This window comes from Trichoplusia ni, chromosome 21 (assembly GCF_003590095.1).
Source record: "Trichoplusia ni isolate ovarian cell line Hi5 chromosome 21, tn1, whole genome shotgun sequence".
NCBI classification, from domain to species: domain Eukaryota; kingdom Metazoa; phylum Arthropoda; class Insecta; order Lepidoptera; family Noctuidae; genus Trichoplusia; species Trichoplusia ni.
This window is the reverse complement of record NC_039498.1, coordinates 347,259-366,791: the sequence shown is the minus strand read 5'-3', so window position 1 is coordinate 366,791 and position 19,533 is coordinate 347,259. Positions and strand designations below refer to the sequence as shown.

General features: G+C 35.0%; 1 protein-coding gene across 14 annotated transcripts in view; it reads right to left on the bottom strand.

The window, feature by feature from the left end:
• LOC113504252 (bromodomain adjacent to zinc finger domain protein 2B-like) overlaps positions 1 to 17,669 on the bottom strand; it is a 62,948-nt gene extending 45,279 nt beyond the window's left edge. For 9 of the 14 annotated variants that reach the window (XM_026886456.1, XM_026886457.1, XM_026886461.1 and 6 more), the window contains exons 1-2: positions 17,450 to 17,665; positions 2,853 to 2,944 (exon numbers count right to left, since the gene is read on the bottom strand). In XM_026886456.1, the coding sequence (XP_026742257.1) occupies positions 2,853 to 2,937 (85 nt within the window). In that variant the 5' untranslated portion in view covers positions 2,938 to 2,944; positions 17,450 to 17,665. Of the gene's footprint in view, positions 1 to 2,852; positions 2,945 to 17,449 lie in introns of all 14 variants that reach the window. The other 5 variants (XM_026886464.1, XM_026886465.1, XM_026886468.1 and 2 more) reach the window with 3 other exon arrangements.
• Positions 17,670 to 19,533: the final 1,864 nt, after the last annotated feature.

Here is a 19,533-nt window from a genome sequence, read left to right as displayed (position 1 = left end):
GCCGAACCCACTGAGCATGACGTGTCGCGGGTTCCATCCCCGTGTAGGACAAGCTTTTGTGTCATCCACTAATGCTTGTCCTGGTATCTTTGTGCACGTGACTTAAAAGTTTGTGAACCCCTAGCGACAAGGATTATATACCATAGCGCGGGAGTGGTTTAAAAAAAAATTTTGAAAGTAACCTACATTTTCATGAAGCTAATTAGCTCAAGTCTTGATACAAGCCCTCTTATCTCCAAGCCTTTACTCTCCCACGTAAATAAGACAGTTTTTAGGTCATAACGTAATAAGTTGAAAACCTGGAAGAAGGTTGGGAGAATTATGCAAATGATGGCAAAAGAATTTTGGTTGGAGAAAACTTTAATTATGATCTAATACCTATTCGAATTAGTTAGGTAGGCGAAAAAATGTCGTGACACAAGGTGCAGGTTCGATCCCAACTCGGTACCAATGTGACTAGACATAAAGTTATATGTACCTACTTTCTTAATTATTTTAAGACAAGTAAAACCGCTAGTAAACCTGAATAACAAATATTGTTTTTTTTTTCTACATTAATCCATTGCCGCCTAAAGAAAAGGATTATTGGAGAAATTGTAGTTTATCTTTTGTTGTTCTACTCGTTCTAAGTAGCAAGTCCGACTAGCACTTGTCCAATCTTTTTTTACCAATATACCTCTTCATCCACTTACGAAACGTTACATTAATCATTTTTATTACGCCGTTTCAAAATATCTTCATTAAACTAACGTGCCCACCATCGCAGTAAAATACTCACCAGTCTAAATAATGTCGTTTCGTACCATCACAGTTTGTCGCCACACTTAATACTAGCTGAGACAGATATAAAGATGTTCTCAAGAACCTAATAATCATGAAGTTTGTAAACTTCTCGATTATCATAACTACGAAACAAGCTGATGCTTGAAGTTAAACAATGCATGTTTTAGTGTACATTCAGTCACAACAGCCGTTGGATTAAATTAGATGACCTATTTAACAGATTACTGAATATGTTTACTGATATTACTAGCTACCGCATTAGGTTAAGTAACCTGTAATGGTAGATTAGTGTGATAATTTAATAAATAAAATATTTTTAAACCGATAAGGTACCTAATAATAATCATATTGATTTAATAACAAAAACATACAACTGTTAATAAAAAAGCTACTGAGCCAAACGACGAAATTTTTTGATAAAAATTACTGCTATTTCTCGTTAAACGAAAAAAAAGGATATTAATTTTTTTCCTTAAATTATTTTAATCTGATTGTACATATTAACTTTTGTCGTTGACTGTACGTTCTTATTACGGAGCTTGAGTATGGACATGTGTATGTTCCGAGAAATTCTGTATTTTGGTTACAAACTAGATGACGACTTCAGTTGAGAGTCGGTGATCTTTCCATCTTTAGATCTTTTGACTTACAAATTAAGCTAATACAGTTAAATTAAAAACAGCAGCGATATCTTCACATAAACCATTTTATAGATAAAAATAATTGTGCATTTATTGCATTGTAACTATGTATTCTCAAATACGATACATAATTTACATGGTCAGACCATTAATTCCATAGCAATCGACTATTTCCCATAATTTCCCCATTAATACCCTATTCTACGATGTCAATACACGCTTTTCTCCGAAGCTATGGTAATTACATGGAAAAACCCGGTAATACTATGGTAATAATAAATTCTGGACCTTTACCACGATATATTACTGCAGAACTTTCGTCGTTGTGAAAGCGAGAGAACGCTGTACGCGTATAGCGCGCTTTCTCGCTTTAGCAGCGATAACAGTTTTGGTTTAAGGTATCATGGTAGGGGGTTCAGTACAATGTTCAAGTTGTACCATGAGAACGGGTCTATTGCCAAGGAAGGAAGAATTGTGGGGTTATCCATAGTTGCTAGGTACTTACATCGCATGCTAAGCGAATCGTTTATTGAATTAGTTAGAATTGGTCTAATCAATAATTTGGACGCGATGCGGGTTTTTTCGATTCAGTATTTATTCATTTGGACTTACAAATGAAGTTAGGTTTTTTTCGTGTTGATGTTTTTTTAACTTAGCCTTATATGTATACCTAGTTTTAAGTGTTCTTAGTGTTTAATATAAAGGGTTAAATCAATCAATTATTATATTCATGTATTGCCAAAAATAGCCGCAAGATAATACTGGAATTTTACTTTCATTTTTACATATTTTTTCACATTTCCTTTCTAAAACGGGTTCTCCTAGTATAAGTTTCCTCAAAATATCATATCTTTAGCGATGTGATATGGTAGAAGTTTTTTGCTGGTTCATAGGAATGACAGTTCGGGGCCGTGCACTCTTCATAAAAAAACGGCCTATTTGAAAAAAAAACTTTATTTTCATGTTACTCACACCAATAAGTTCGCGGCATCGAGCAGGATCCGGCTTTATACTGTGCAATTGCAGGTTACGCATATTCGAGTCCTAGCCATGCCAATAATGTTGGACCGCCGATGCGGGTTTTTCGATTCAGTATTTATTCATTTGGACTTACAAATGAAGTTAGGTTTTTTTCGTGTTGATGATGTTCTATATGCATAAGGGTTATCATCATTATTATATTCATGTATTGCCAAAAATAGCCGCAAGATAATACTGGAATTTTACTTTCATTTTTACATATTTTTTCACATTTCCTTTCTAAAACGGGTTCTCCTAGTATAAGTTTCCTCAAAAATTATCATATCTTTAGCGATGTGATATGGTAGAAGTTTTTTGCTGGTTCATAGGAATGACAGTTCGGGGCCGTGCACTCTTCATAAAAAAACGGCCTATTTGAAAAAAAAACTTTATTTTCATGTTACTCACCACCAAATAAGTTCGCGGCATCGAGCAGGCCATCGGGCGGCGCCTTCCCTGCCGCGTCGCCCCCATCCGGCCCTTCCTTATCCATAACACGCCTGCAACAACAATATAGCATGAGGATGTGACGTCATTCAAATTAGTCGTAGTAGGTAATCAAATAGAGACTGCGCAGATAGCCGAGCGGTTGAGCTTAAACGCCAAACTACGCGCGGCGTCTGGTGTGTTCGATCCCCGTGTAGGACAAGCCTAGCGAAATCCTCCGCGTGACAAGTAATAAAGAAACGGGTGCCGGCTGAAGTGAAAAATCATAAAATAAGAATATTACAAACAATATGAAGAATATTCAAAAAGGAAAAAATAATTTACATTTGCAAATCATTCCAATTTCTTTTAGAACAATTCTTTTACATTTCTCTCATTTTCCTTTAAACCTTTTTTACGATATTAAGAAGAGACCTTTCCTTTTACAGGCATACACGGGAACACAGGCACTACATTTCGTTTTTCATACTTATACCCCGTTATCATCTTTCCACACCAGAATCCCCATATTAAAACAAAATCAAAATTTCCGATGTATTTACTGAAATTACAACAACGGGTACGCTACACTTGCGGGGGTGCGTTGATGGGGTGGCGCCCTCTCAATGAAGGTCTATAATGAAACCGTGTGTTCCCACGGCTCAAACAATGGGTTTTGCTATGTTTCATTATTGTACAGTTCGTAGAATTGATGTAGTAGATTATGGTGCTTAAGGGCAGAAAATGTTGGAATGAAATTTATTATTTTTTAAAACAAGCTTTCATGCAAACTAGCAAGATAATATAATAATTTTATTATACCAGTCTATAAATATCCTACTCATGGGGTTGTTGGTTGAGGTTTTCGCGGAATCTATCACCGCTAATGCAAGCATTTGTATCATCACGAATGTGTACACGTGACTTGAATGTTTGTAAAACCTCTCAAAATGAGACTTTAATTCATTAGTGTGAGAGTCGGTTTTTCAAACAACAAAAAAAGCAAAAGAAGTATGATTATACTAGCCTATAAATTTCCCACACACGGGACCCATGCAATGTAGCCTAAAGGCTAGGAGTAACTGTAGTAAGCATTATAATTATATAAAATTGTCTCAACCAGGCTGATACCAACACCAAATATTGTTAAATTCGATTTCATAGTTACAAGTATACTGAGTGACTGTTTCATTCATTTACGTGATAATATCACCACTTTACATGACAGGTAAATTGGAAAAAACATTCCAAACTTACCTCAACAAATAAAGGATAAAATATTTTTTACCCAAGACTGTCTCCCAACTTTTACTATAATTTCATTCAATGCAGCCCCAAGGTTACATACAAGGATAATGCAATAAGGAATCCCCCACCGGGGGTGATTCATGCCCCCTTACCCCGCACAGCTGTTGGTGGGGTACGGAACCACCCACGGGGGGTATTTCGTACTACCAGTATGTCAGTTGACCTAGGTCAGGGGTTTTACGTCAGAATTTCGTTAATTCATGATTTTTTTCGGAGTATATAGCTACCTATGTATGTATAAGGGTAGGAGGAAGAAAGAAATGGATATCTTGCAGACGCACTCAGACTCAAACATACTAGTTTGTGAATCTAAATTAGATTGACTATCACTTAGTATTACGTAAAAGTTGAACAACAGTATTTCAAGAAGGTTGTGGAGCAAAGAGATCTATTTGCGATTGTTATTTGTTTAATGAAAAACGAAGGTGCTTAGATCATTATGAGGTTTAACATTCTTGATAGAACGATTTTTTTAAATTTAATCCTTAAGCCTTGTGAGGAATTCACAAACATTTAAGTCAAATTGACCCAGACTCAGAACAAGCATTCGTGGATCACACAAAAACTACGTCCTATTTTGGGATCGAACCTGCGTCCGTGCGTGCTTTTGCGTGGTGACCTATACCACTATACGTAGAGCAATTTAATAAGAGTTATCGCATCCAAAATGTCACTTGTCAGAACAGGTTGCACCAATAAAACTTTTTGAAAGACAATTTAAAATATAACTTACCCTAGACTTCATATAAAACCTTGATCATGATAATAATAACCTTTATGGCAATTTAAGTACACTCTGTAGTTTATAATATCATAAATGCGAAAGTATCTCTGTCTGTCTATCTGTCACGCGTTCACGCCACTGAATCGATTATTGAAATTTGGTACAAAGATAGTCTAGAGCCTGAAAAGGACATAGCTATAGGCTACTTTAAGCTAGAAATAGGGTTGTTACAAAGGGTAGTGAAGGGTCAAAGTTTATAGTCTTTATAAATGAAAGTTAATTTTGAAATCGGTTTTTGGTCACACGGCTTTTTGGGTATTTTGATTTTAAGGGGGGATACGCTCAAGGCTACATTTTTTGCCAGCATTTCCACGGAAACGGGAACCATGAGGCGCTGTAAATTGAAGTCCACGCGGACGGAGTCGCGAGCAACAGCTAATTCTCTGTAATTCTCAAAAACGAGGACACGGAATCATAAGCAGTTGTTTGTTGACCTAGGTCAGGGTTTTATGCTTTGAAACATTAATATTAATTTGAGCTGAGTTTGTGTAGAAATCTGTCTCAGTTGATCTTGATTTTAATTCAGTATTAGTTAATAGCCTTCGTATTGCATACGATTACGTGATATGCAAACTATTTAGTTTATTTTATGACCTTTAAAATAAACAAAAAATCAAGGTAACTGTTAGGAAACAACTTACATTGAGTGCTTAAATTAACCATTGATTAAATTGTGCTTTGTCGGGACAACGGTCGGGACAAAAATATCCTAGCTTCTGAGATTTTCAGCTGGGTCGATTTTCACGGCTTCGTCTAGCACCCATCTTTCTCTGGTTCCTTCCAAGGTTGATAATTATTGTTTTTTATTTATAATCTTCACTCCAACCTTGAATTCTTAATCTAAGCAACCTTGTCATTCTATGAACGGATTTGTATGCAAGATTAGCAGGCAAGGACCTATGTCACTCTGATTTTTTAATCGACACGGAAATACGTTATTAAATTTACAAATTTAAAAAATAATAATTATATGGATAGATAGGGTATTCTTTATTGCACACCACATAAATACAGGGTTGGATACAAATAAATAGTTATACAGTGCCACAATGGGTTCTCTTGTCGCTATAATATACAGCATAGAAATAATTTGTCTTGATATAACGTTAAACTGTTGCCCATTAGGTCAACAACCTGACAGCAAAATGAAATGTCACATTTATCAAGACTATAATTTCTCGACGCAATTGTCAAGATAGTGAATTTAAAATTTGAAAGTTGGTGAGAGTCACGCAATAAGGCGAGTTATAAAAGGTTGCCGTATAATCAGTATTCAGTATAGCAGGTGACTACTATAACAGTTTATTTAAGATATATGATAGACTAGCTGTTTCCTGCGGGTCCGACCGCTAGAAATCGAAAATGATCATAAAGGTAAATACAATCGGAATCGGGAATCCTATGTGTTAGTTCTGGTTATAAATTATCTGTGTCAATTTTTGTCTAAATCCGTTCAGTGGGTTTCGTGTGAAAGAAGAACAAACATCCATAGGTACTATCCATACGTACACACTTTCTAGACTAGCAGACAATCCGGCTTCACTCATCACTCACAATGAGGAGGAAATGTAACGTCGCATAGAAAGACCTATATGTATAGTTAGCTTTAAACGTTTGGCAATGACATTCCTGCTCGCCATGTGACGTGAATGACTTTTCAGTACAATACATTACAACGGTTTGACCAGCGATAGGTTTTAAGGCAGTGACGGGGCGGCTCAAACTCTGACACCAGAGGTTGTATCATCACGTCTTAAAGGACTTGTGCCCTTGTGCCCCATGTGCCAGGGCATACAGGGCGTAGAGCGTTATCTCTTTTCCACGCCGACAATATTACTAAAATTGTGTTGATAGGCGACTGGTTGTACCCACAATCAAATAAGAAGAAGGTTTTGGCAAAATTAAACTTAAATATAGGTGGTACACTAGATTTCGCGGTTTCTAAGCTGGGAACCAGAAACATTATCTGTACAAATTTGCCTAACACTCCAAATACATTCGTCAAAATACAAGCAAAACCTTATCGCAATTGAACAAGTCAATTTGAAGATTAACCGGAACAAACTTACATAAAAAAAAACTAGTTTGAGTTATTTAATTTGCAAGTTACTAAGTAGATACGGTATACTCTTGGTGTGAATTTACCTATTTAATTATTAATTTTTCGATTGGAAAAGGATCAGTCTTGCAAACATGTCTTTTATAATATAAACTAAAAAAACTGTTAGTGGGAACCATGCATGGTTACGAAAGTCAACTTTTGCGTCATGATTTCTAAGATTCAGACAAATGTTAGATATTGAAATATTAAAGCGAAAATATAATTTTGTCACAACAAACAAACAATCCAATTTTATATTATTTGTAAGTAACAATAGCAGATAAAAGAAATAAAATATGTCGAAACTAGATTGATTGTCATATTCGCTTAGTCGAAACGAATGCCATTCGCAAGTGAAAAGTGAATGGTAACCAACTACCAACACATCTTAAAGACTCTTACAGGAGTGAGATAGCGATCTACATGGTATTGCTCGCTGTCTCGCTTCCACAAATACAACGGTTTTACTTAAAGAGCTAGAGGTTTGATGTAATCATAGGACGATCTTCTTTCGTCACAAGCTAACTGGGTTAGTCATAGCATTCATCGCTTGACAATTGTGAACAATTATCTCAGATTAAATTAATTTGTTAAGTTTGTGATAGAGAAAGTATTGTCGAAATGTTGTAGCGGTAAGAATGAGCGTCAATAATATTGGTAACAAGGTAAACAATCTTGGTGTGTCGTTTTATGCAAACGCATATTAAACAACTAAACGATTGATATAATTCAGTGGTATATTTAATTTCGTAATATTAATTGTTGTTTTTGGCCGTGTTTTATTATTAAACCGACTTTTTATACAAAAAAAACACACTACGGTTGTTTACCTTTTTAATTACCCAATCAAAGAACCATTAAAGATAATAGAACTACAGTAAATATTTAAATGTATAAGTAAGACTTGCTATATATTTAATACAGAACATCTTAGCTGATTTCAGACACAGCTACTTTCATTCAAACCATAAGTATAATATTATACAAGCACATTCTACGTCCTTACACTCATAATCTTCCATACATTGAAATCCATATTTCTATAGACGAAGATCCATAAGTTCTACAATATAGCAATCCATTTGTTCCACGATTTCTCCACAAGAAAGGCACCGTAGTTCTATAGCCATACGGTCAAATGACACTTTTGTGACTGTTCTGTAACGGAGTCGCCCACTCGGTCGAATTTCTCTATACCAAGGCATGCTAACCGAATTTGGTGGCCATTAGTACAAATACGTGTGCAGTACATCTTGTATGACCAAAGATTAAGATTTTCGAACAGATGCGACAAGCCTTTGAATTTGTAAATTGAATTGCCGAAGGGAAAAAATGCGTTTAGAATTTGGATTTGAGAGATGTCTTTTGTTAGGTTACCCGTATTAGGATTATGTTAAATGGTAACTGCATTAAGTCGGACAAATAAGTATTTAATTTGATAGTTAAGTTATTTGTAAGGCTTTCGCCATACAATGCAAGTTTCTAAGATTTAATGGGTCGGTAGGTAAGTCACATTTTTGTGAGCTGTTAACACTAGTTGCTTTCGGAAATGTATGGAAATGTCCTTCCACATATTGACTTGTCTATTCTACGGGTCCTGACTTTTAGTGAACCCAGCGGTTATCGGAATGAAGAGATGAAGTGTGAGACTTATCAGGTATCCTGGATTTGGGTTACCTCGTGTCAATTGTTCTTCCAATGATATAGGTTTCACATCACCTTGGCGTATAGGAGTAAAATGATTTTTATAAAATCCAACCAACTTTAAACCGAGATTTTTTTACTGTCGGCGACAAACTGATACGATGATGACCCTAAAAATAATTAAGAACCTTATTTTTAACCAAATACAGCATACATTGCAATCTTATCATTCTATATTAGCCTTGCGACTTTTTTGTTACCATTAACACGATCATTTGACAAGTACTTCACATTCACACATACTTGCGTCGATAAACGTTTTAGTGTTAAAAGTAAAGTAAACATTATAAAATTGCGTTTGACGAGTCCAGATAGCAACAAATTATTATTATTATTTTGCGAAACGTCTACATTTTACAACCGCCGGAAGAGCTGATGGTTCGATAGATAGCCATATCTGTAAATAAAACTGAAGAAAAAATTGATTGGAATTACCCAAAGTGTCCCACTGCAAGGTAAAAGCCTCCTTTTATTAGTCCCGGTCAATGGTTAACAGAGGAAAGTTTTGCATGAAGAAAGCAGGCTTTTATTGTTTGCTATCCAGTGCGACAGATAATTTTTTTTAGATTTACTTCAAAGTAATTAATTTGACACTTCCTTTTTAGTTAAAGTTATTATACCTGTATCCCATTGAATATTGACACAAATGACTCATATATTTTATCGTTAAATATTTGACTATACTCTCTAACTAGACTATTTTTATCCAACTTATTATTAAATCTAACCAAACATTCTTATGTAAAACCACATTAATTAATACCTTAAAAAAAATAACACCTACTCACAAACACTTCACCAATTTGGCACTGTCACAACCTCCCAACCTCTGGGGCATTTCTACCTACTCTCCCATCTGTTCCCCACATCACATTGGCCGCTGGTTACGCCGGTCGCCAGTTCACCGACCTCTTATTGTCTCAACCCGAGGCGGATCACTCGCGTTTAACATTTAACAACTGGTTAGAATTAGAAAACGATTTAATACGCCCGTGAGAAACATGTAGCGACGGCAAAATATCAGACAGCGATGGTAAAAATATCACCTTATTACTAAGAGATCAAAGACTATTTTCGTGTGAAATTGTAGTTGTATTTTGCGGTTGATATGGAAGGATATGTTTAGTTGTTAGTAAGGTATGTTTGCGTAATATTGCTACAGTTGTAAGTATTAGGACACTTAGATTTAATTTTGTCGCACAGTTGACTTTTGTAACGTTTTACTTGGTAAAGGAAAACATCGGGAGGAAACCAGTACAAATGAGAATTTTTCAGGGGTGTGTTAAATCACTTTATAGGAATAGACGAAATTTCACATGAACTATAAGAAAAGAAGAAGATTGAATTTTAGTTTCCTACTCTTAAACTACTTGTGTTCAAGCTATCCTTATAAACAGTTTTTATCACAATTGATTGAGTGGTTTAGTCAAAAGATACTTTCGCTTTTATAGTGTCAGTTATAACCCTCAATTTTTTTTTATGATACTCGCACTTTTATAGTTCAGTACTTTTTAGGGTCCCGTATTTAGAAAGTAACCGCGGATCCCTAGTACTTAACTCCAACTGACTAACTGACGGTCCAGGTTGTACCTTATGAAATATAACTAGATTTTTGCTGCTTATATCAGTTGTCAATAAAACAAGTTAAAAATAAAATCAAGGTTAAGCAACGTTTAGTACAATCATAAATGTGATAAAATACCATTATTTTTCTCCAGTCTTTTTCTCCAATTTGTACGGAACCGTTGGTGCTGAAAGTCCGACCCACGTTGACAGGTTTTAATTGATACGATTACTGATAAGGGTTAGTTTTAAAAAGTACTGCTATAAAAAACTAGTCGAGAAAAGTTCGTCATCGTAAAAGTTTAAACAAGTTTTTACTTTCGTTTTTTACATCGAATTAAAATGTGAAACAGTTTTTGTAAAGTCACTAACATTTTAACAATACAATGTTAATTATAATTAATTGAATACAATTCTGTCGTATGATTTTTTTGTTTTAAAACCTTTAGGTCAGGCCATTTTTTTTTAACTTTCTATCATAAATTGAACTCTTGCTGTTAAACGGTATGACGCGTAGGTGACCCTAAATTTCACTAACTCTAGAAACAAAAACAAATTTAAAGAAATTCGATTTTATTTGAAGATTTTCTGTTGCATTAAATAACACTTACTTCGACATTCAATTTTCTAACCGTTCAAAAAATTTTATTTATAGAAAATTGTGATTTTTTTTCAAGTGTACTGCTTCTAATTAATATCTCTTTGAACAAAATTCTAAAAATATCAGCGTATGGTCTCTTTCAACGGTATTTTGTCACCCATTTGAACACCACATCCAGCATCCCAGGAAAATTCTAGTTTTTTCCATAACGTTAAACCTTCTTTCATCTAACTGTAGTTAATCGTCCATTAATTACCATCTTGATATTATTAGCTTCGGTAATCAACGGGTCAACAGTCTAAACACCGTTAAGCAATCCGTGTTTGACAGAAAATATGTGAGTACTAGCTATTCGCCCGCGTCGAGCTCGGTTATATCGCTTTTCCAAAAGAACTCTTCAAAAGTCCGGGATAAAAACTATCCTGTGTTCTTTTTCAAGGTCAACTCTATCTCTGTACCAAATTTCATTAAAATCAGTTCAGTGGTTTAGACGTGAAAGCGTAACAGACAGACCGAGTTACTTTCGCATTTATAATATTACTAGGGATTAGGAAATCTAAGAATCAATGAACTTGGAAAATCCATGCATCATGTTATCCGTGTATCTATACAGCTCTTTAAATATGTGACTTATTGTATAGATATGTCATTTACATACACTAATATCAAAATAATATTATAAATGCTAAAGTATGTGGGTATGTTTAGCTGTGTGTGTATGTTTGTTACCTCTTGTAAAAATGGAGTGATTTCGAAATTGATTTCTCGATAAAATTTAGTATGGTAACTGACTTTCCTTGGCTTAACACATTGGTTCTTATCCGACTTCGTTACAGAAGGGTTATGTTATTCAGGAGGGCGAAGCCGCAGGCTGCAACTAGCAACTACTAATATTACAATGACTTAAATGAGTTTGTGACGCGGTGGGGACGGCCTCAAGACCTACTAAACCTATTTTGAACATTATTTTGCCAATAGGAAGCTAAATCAATTTCGAATATCATTTTATATTAAGCCAAAAAACCAGACAACGTACTGAGCAAGGGTCAGTTAGTAGTTCATACTTGAAAAAACGTAATTAAAGACCAAGATTCACTTAAAAGACACTCAATCTTCCCACAGGAACTTAGAAAACTATAAAAAGTCAATCAGAAAGACTTGTCCTTAAATGCGCTGTTAATAACCACCGTTAATTAGCTCCAGCAACTCAATAACAACTATATCCAATCAGGAATAAGGTCGCATTCACAATGAAAGAGTAAACTGGTATTTGCTCTACCTGATTTATTTTCTGTTTCAAAGGTGTAGACCGTCATTGCCTATGTAATATTCAATGCGGTTATTGATTTTACTGGCAACGACTGCTCATTTCTCGTAATACAATTTCAATTATTTTCACGTAAGTTTGTTTATGAAGTGTTTCTTGAAACTGATACTATCGGCTGTATACAACGACGCGTAGGTATAACGTTTTTAAATGTATATTTGTTTTTATATTCAGTAGCAATTAGGTATTTTTAATTAAACTGTCGTTCATTTCTGTGACTAATTAGTTAAGCGTAAAAAATAACATATGTAACAGACTTAATTAGGTATTAAGTTTGTTAAAATTATTTAGTTATAAGATAATAAGAGCGCTATTTTCGCAAACTGTTTTACAATTTGTTTTTTTTTTGTATACATATTTAGGATACTTTTTTTCTGCGCACACAGAGTTTTAAGGAAGCGATGATTGGAGAGAGAATCATGTTTGAATTTCAAGAAGTGAGCCACTAAAACCTGACCTTATCATACTTTGGAAGATGACTAAGAAAAGAATGGATGGGTATCTAAGCCAACAGCTTTTAAATACAATCAATCAATCATTTCAGCTTATTGTGGTCCACATGGAGATAGGCGGGTGGCCTATGTCCATGTTAAGTTGCGTCACAACACCCGATACTCAACTTGCCGCACCCAGTCCGAGCTACCTTTAAACATTTTCTTTCCAGGGTGAAACGCTTATCACTTCAATCCAAGAAGCATGGAGATATGTCGGACTCTCACCGACTAAAAACACCCCGGGCCTCTTCAACTGCCTATGCCAGAGCCACAGGTTCCCTGGCGCGTGCTCTGCGAACTCTGGCCGAACTACCTTTACAAGTAAATACCATACATAAGTCAGAAATAACTTATTGAAGCTATCTTCTATCTCTCTCTTTACATGTACACGTTTAGTTCATTTTGTCACTATGTAAATACATCGGCGACTTCCGCCCACAGTTCGTGACATTCTAATTCTTCTAATTGACCGGCGGATGCCATTAAGAGTCCGCTTTTCCTACTTTTAGCCAAGGTAACCGTGGGTTGAAACAGCGTCATTAAACATATAACCCTTATTGGCCTCTCAAATTCATTTGTGGATAGTAATAATCAATGTTACGTAAAAGTGTGTTGAATGACAATTCTTTACTTTATTAATTTGAGCTCTTGGAATGCTAGACTTCTTACATTGGTCTTATCTATATCTATACTAATATATAAAGCTGAAGAGTTTGTTTGTTTGAACGCGCTAATCTCAGGAACTACTGGTCCAAATTTAAAAAAATCTTTTTGTGTTGAATAGACCATTCATCGAGGAAGGCTTTAGGCTATAAACCATCACGCTGCGACTAATAGGAGCGAAGATACAATGGAAAATGTGAAAAAAACACGGCATGTATAAATCATAACTTATATCTTCTACACACGGGGACGAAGTCGCGGGCAACAGCTAGTTATGAGATAATTTGTAATATGAGTTGTGTATCGTATAATACGGTCAACTGAATTAGGTAACTCTGGAAGCTAAGAATTAAAACGCGCAAAACATCAATGGAGTACAAAAAGCCTGATTCGCCATAATAAGAGTGAAAGCATTTTTAATAATGAAAGTTATAATTTGAGGCCAAATCGAAAACATGACGTGTTCGTGTATTTAATTATATTTTTGTCTGAACAGGAAAATTGCTGTTTTATTATGTTAAACACATAGGGAAACGATCCCAGGGTTCGTGTCAATTTTTTTTTATTATTTTAGGCACATCGACAACATAAACATAAAAATAAACATTTTACGAATCTTAAAACTAGTGTTTACATCAATTATAGACGTCAATTAATCGCGGTAATCCACAATTTAACATGACGTCCAAAAAACGGAAGAACTCCTTATGAGATAAATGATTACTGATCTATAGACAAACCCGAATGAAGTGTAGCTTAAGCTGTGATCGATCAATTTGTGCAGTTTTAATTTAGCCACGAGTTCCTCAACCGAGTTAAACTCAGTGAAGTCGACACATTCAACAATCTCCAAGTATGTAAATTAAGTGACAGTACACAAGACATTCCATGATGTACAACATCAACAGACCCTTTTGTTACTCCGATGATTAGCAATCCATCACTGTCTGCAATATATTATGACTTTAATGCACTTGGCTGCTGAAAACTTATCTTAAGATTTATCGCTGCGATATAAACATTAGATGTATCGTGGGAAAAGGTTTTGCAAAAAGTTTGGTGTTTTTTTGTGTGGAATTTGATATGTGGATGTATGCTTTAAATAATTTAGAGCAGTTTTGAAAAGGATACTTTACTTGTTTTTGGCATTTACCGTTTAAAAGGATGCTCTCAGTAAATGGGTGTATTTTTGCATGTTTCTTGAATGTTTGAGAAACCTACCGTGACACAAGGATTAAAAATTTCAAAAATAAGCAAAACAAAGCTTTACAGGTTATATTACACTAACGACTATTTCCGGAGCATTAGAACAATTCAAATTAATTAAGTTATTAAAGGCTATTAGTTTTATTTAACAAATTTTCAACCGCTCATACTACTTCAATATAAGTCTCTCATTTAAACGCAAGGACCAGAAGATGATAAAAATAAGAAAAACAACAGCCTTTACAAAAGAAGAAATTTAAGCATAAATCATTTAGACCTAAATTCTCCATTATAAAGAGCACACAATTCAACCTTTATTCCCAAAGCTCACGATAAGTCAGATTTAACAGTGATTTAAACAAACTATTACCACACTTTAATGATCTAGTAAACTAGTTTTGTCAAGTCTTTCTTGCAATAACCAGTGCTAATTACCTCAACATCCTGAGCGGATGTTATGATGTCATAGAAGAAAGGAACTGACTAATCTTGGAGACCATAAAGAACTGGTCTATTATAATTGCGAAAGCAACTGTGTTCTTCGCTAAATTTATTTTTTCCTAACTGACCCAGCAAACGTTGTTTTTCCTAATAAATTATTTCTAGTTGTATGTATTTTTAATGCTACATTATAAAAAAATAAAGACAAAAAATTTCATCCATTTTTTTTTCTTTGTGTGAGCAACTCTTAAAATTTAGGGGTATGAAAAATTGATGTTAGTCGATTCTCAGACCTACTGATTACGCATATAAAATTTGGTAGAAATCGGTTAAGAAGTTTCAGAGGAGTAGGTACGGTAACTAACATCGTGACACGGGAATTTTATATATTAGAAGAAGATACTAGATGGCGTAAACTATCCTTAAAATATTCATTGACAGAACAACAATTTGGGCATTGGAATTTTCTAGCAAGACCAAGATAGTAAGAGTCCGTGTTTCGGAAGGCACGTTAAATTGTGGGTCCCGGCTGTTTTTCCTAAATCTTTGACAGTCGTTACAGGTAGTCAGAAACTTGAAAAGTCTGACAACCAGTCTAGCCAAGGGGTATCGTGTTGCCCAGGTAACTGGGTTGAGGAGGTCAGATAGGCAGTCGCTCCTTGTAAAACACTGGTGCTTAGCTGAATCCGGTTAGACTGGAAGCCGACCCCAACATAGTTGGGAAAAGGCTTGGCCTATGATGACCAAGATAGTTAGTGATTGATGGGTAACGCGTGCATTTATGTGGTGTGGAATAAAAAATATTCTATCTACCTAATACCTGGGTTCAGCAATGGACGGCAAAAGATTTAAGATAACGATGACGATTTGGGACCAAATCAACATGAGTCATAATTTTAATGAACATAACTAATTAAACATATCCCTATTACTATAATACAATTTGATACATGTACTACATAACATTTGATATAAGTCTTACCAGTTACCGGTTCTTCGTCATTAAAATGACGCACTTCCTTAATGTTTTGAGCTTAGGAAGTCGCGTTTTTTATTCCTAGAATAATATGCGCTTGCGACATGTTATGTCACTTTTAAATACTGATACATTACAAGTGGAATATTTAGGTAATAGTGATGTTAAACATCCAACGGTTTCAAGCCTTTTTTAAGGATCTATTAACGACAGTGTGGTTATAGTGGAGCAATTATTTCACTGTTTAGTTTTTAACCATTTAATTATTGTAAAAAGAGCATTTCGACATAAGTTTGACTTGGCTTGAACTCAGAGATTTTATATGGTAGTATCGAACAAATAAGTTCTTTTTTTTGTCACCCACCAACAAGTTTATCTCGTTTTTCTTTTTCGTTGTTTAGTGGTAGCAGATAAACATCGTCTGAAAAGTAATTAACTGACCAGCTATCACGGTTCATGAGATATAACCTAGTGACGGATAGAAGAAAAAACTGTTATACCTCAGCAATATTGTACCATTATACCCTGTGGCTACGGAACCCGAAAATACACTGCTGTATTGTCGTCTAATAAAATGCGGACAACATCACATGCATTGTTCTGTAACCCAAAGTAAGTTGCTGAAGCACTTTTGTTATGGAATTCAGATACAACGAAGGTACCACAAACACCCAGACCCGAGACAATGTAGAAATGTGAATTTTTACATTGACCCGACCGGGATCGAACCCGGGACCTCAGAGCTAGCGACACCTTGAAACAGGTGCGTACGCCACTCGACCACGGAGGTCGTCTATGAAACTGTCTCTATGTGTTTTGAGTCTCTTTAAGCTGAACATAACATCAAACTAATATCCAAGCACAGTACACATCTAGTGTAGCGTCCATTTTGCGATAACTTTCTCTCAGGGGATGCTGAAGCAATTTGTTTACGAGTATATGCAAAGTTAGACTGTATTGTATATTGTTAAGGGAAAACCAACCTTATGGAATCTGGTGTAAAGGTGGTTTTCGTTGGGAATAAGGTGTGGAGGTAGGATATTGGTTGATATTCAAATTTGATTTAATGATTTATGAAGGGTTGATATTATATTCTTAACTTTAGGTATAGTTGCTAACTTATAGATCAATTGATGCAATATTTTTAAGTTTAATTCAAGAACTGCAGATACTTTTACTGAAAAAAATGGTATTAATTTCAAATGTATTTAATCGATCTTGCTAAAGCTAAAGAAGTTTATACCATCAATTTTGAACTGAAATCTTTTTAATTATAATGATATGCAAATGCCTTAATGCTTTTAAATTGCATGTTTTGAAGAAATAGAAGGTTCTTCTGTTCCGGTTTGCCCAGCAGTGGGACACCATACGCTAAGAAAGTTTTTTAAAGAATATGGAACAATGAGCTCACCTTCTGCGTCAGCTATCATTCAGAGCCGTGGCTCCGCCTGCCTCACTTCACTCATGACGATCACTGACACATGCCACTACACTACACTACACTGGCACTTTGTCACTTTGTCACTTAGCACATTATTCCCATCCAATGGTTATCTGTAACAAAGATAAGACAGTATTAGTTACAGTTAAAAATACATCCGAATCTTCTCCTTGGTGTAAAATTAAAGGCTTTTTCGTGAAAGAAATTGTCTACAACAATATAGAACATCTTGAGTAATACGGTACGAATTAAATCTTTCGAGTTTTCTTATCCTCAAGCACCTGACAGATGAAAACGTTTAATCCCATTGATAATGATAAACAAAGATATAATAATAATAATAATTAATCAACAGTATTTAGGATACTTATTATAAACATATTGAATTAACTTAGGTACTTGTTTTAAGCACCAATACTAAAATTATCTCAGCTAAATTTTAGCTTCAAAGAAGTATTATATTTTATCTCAGCTATAAAAGTTATTTTGCAAAAACAGTCAACTTATAATAAATAACAGTCGCTCTAAACACGTATTCGAATCCAAAAGAAAACAATTAATTCAGAACAGTTTTAACACAAAACACCTCAAAACGGTTTACCCCAACATAATTCCAAAAAGCGTGAAATAAAACATCAAAACGCGTCACAAAACATAAATTAAAACAATATTCGAAGACCCTCACACATACATACATGAATTAAACACAAAAACACCCTAATAAAATTACCTTTTCTACTTTTCAAGGAAATTATCGTTCACAATGCTAACCACCCTTATTGGGGCCTTCCTCCCCTGCTTTGCCTATCTCTCTCACTCCCTAAGCTTTTGTATCGCTGTCTCTTTCCAACTGACTCCAGAACATTGTCCGACACGTAAATTTGATGTGTTTGTACATGTTTTATAGTTGCGGTGAAAATATGGATGTTTTGCTCCATGAAGAGTTTTTATCTGATTTATATGTTTTCAATATTAGACCTTTAGAGGTGGATTTCTACTCAACCGGTGACTGGTAAAGCGTCCTGTGTAGGTAATTGCATAGGTGTGTTAAAAAGAAATCTTGAAGTAAGTAATTTGATTATTATTGGCGCAACAATCATAGAAGATTGACAAAGATGTTTCCTTTATCAATATTAATGTACTCATCGCTTACTCGCATCGACTATGTATCCCTTTGGCTTGTAGATACTTCAAGCAAAAATCAAAATCTATTCTTCGCATTCATCGGGGGGGGAAGTAGCAATAAATTAACTTCATCTTTATAACTTTCAGGTAACATAAAAAACAAATGTAATACATTTATTACTGACCCTATGTTATCAACCACAAAACACTGTTGCAAAACCAACAGAAAGAAGAAACACAAAACAAGCTTAAGGAGAGAAAAATAGCAACTCACACCAAAAGAAAGTCCATAAGAAGTCTTTAACAAGGAAGTCTTAATTCCCAAAGACTTAAAAATGATATCAATACCATCTGCAGTAAGCTAAATGGGATGAAATTGAATTAGATCTGTCTAAGCTGAACCGTTTGGGAACGACAGACTGACAAACTCGACAACAGCTAAGGCAATCGCGTTACTTGGGATATTGAAATCTAACTTTTGCATTAGCCAGCACTAGCGGACTTGATGAATTAAATAAACTTGACTCCTCAGACCAAGTGTTATTTCTGTAGGCTTTTAGTGATAATTGAAATAGCTTGGGTTAAGTTGACAGTTTGCAGTGTCATGTGACTTAACTTTTGAACTTTCAGAAATTGAATCTACAGCTTATTTAAAGTAATCAAAATATTCAATCGAGGTCTGGTGACCAGAAGTCAACGAGTAATTCAGACAGTAGCTACCTAAAAAAAATGAAACACAATGATAAAAACTATTTTCCTTCTTTTGCAGACGATTATGGCTTCGAATATATCGTTTCATTTAATCCCGTTTAATTCAGAAATCTTCATCAATTCCCAAGCCTCCAAAAACCGATTATTTCTTTCCTTTACATCCAAAAAGCATTCTTCGTCCAAACCTATGCCTAAAAGAACGGACCTATCCTTTCTTT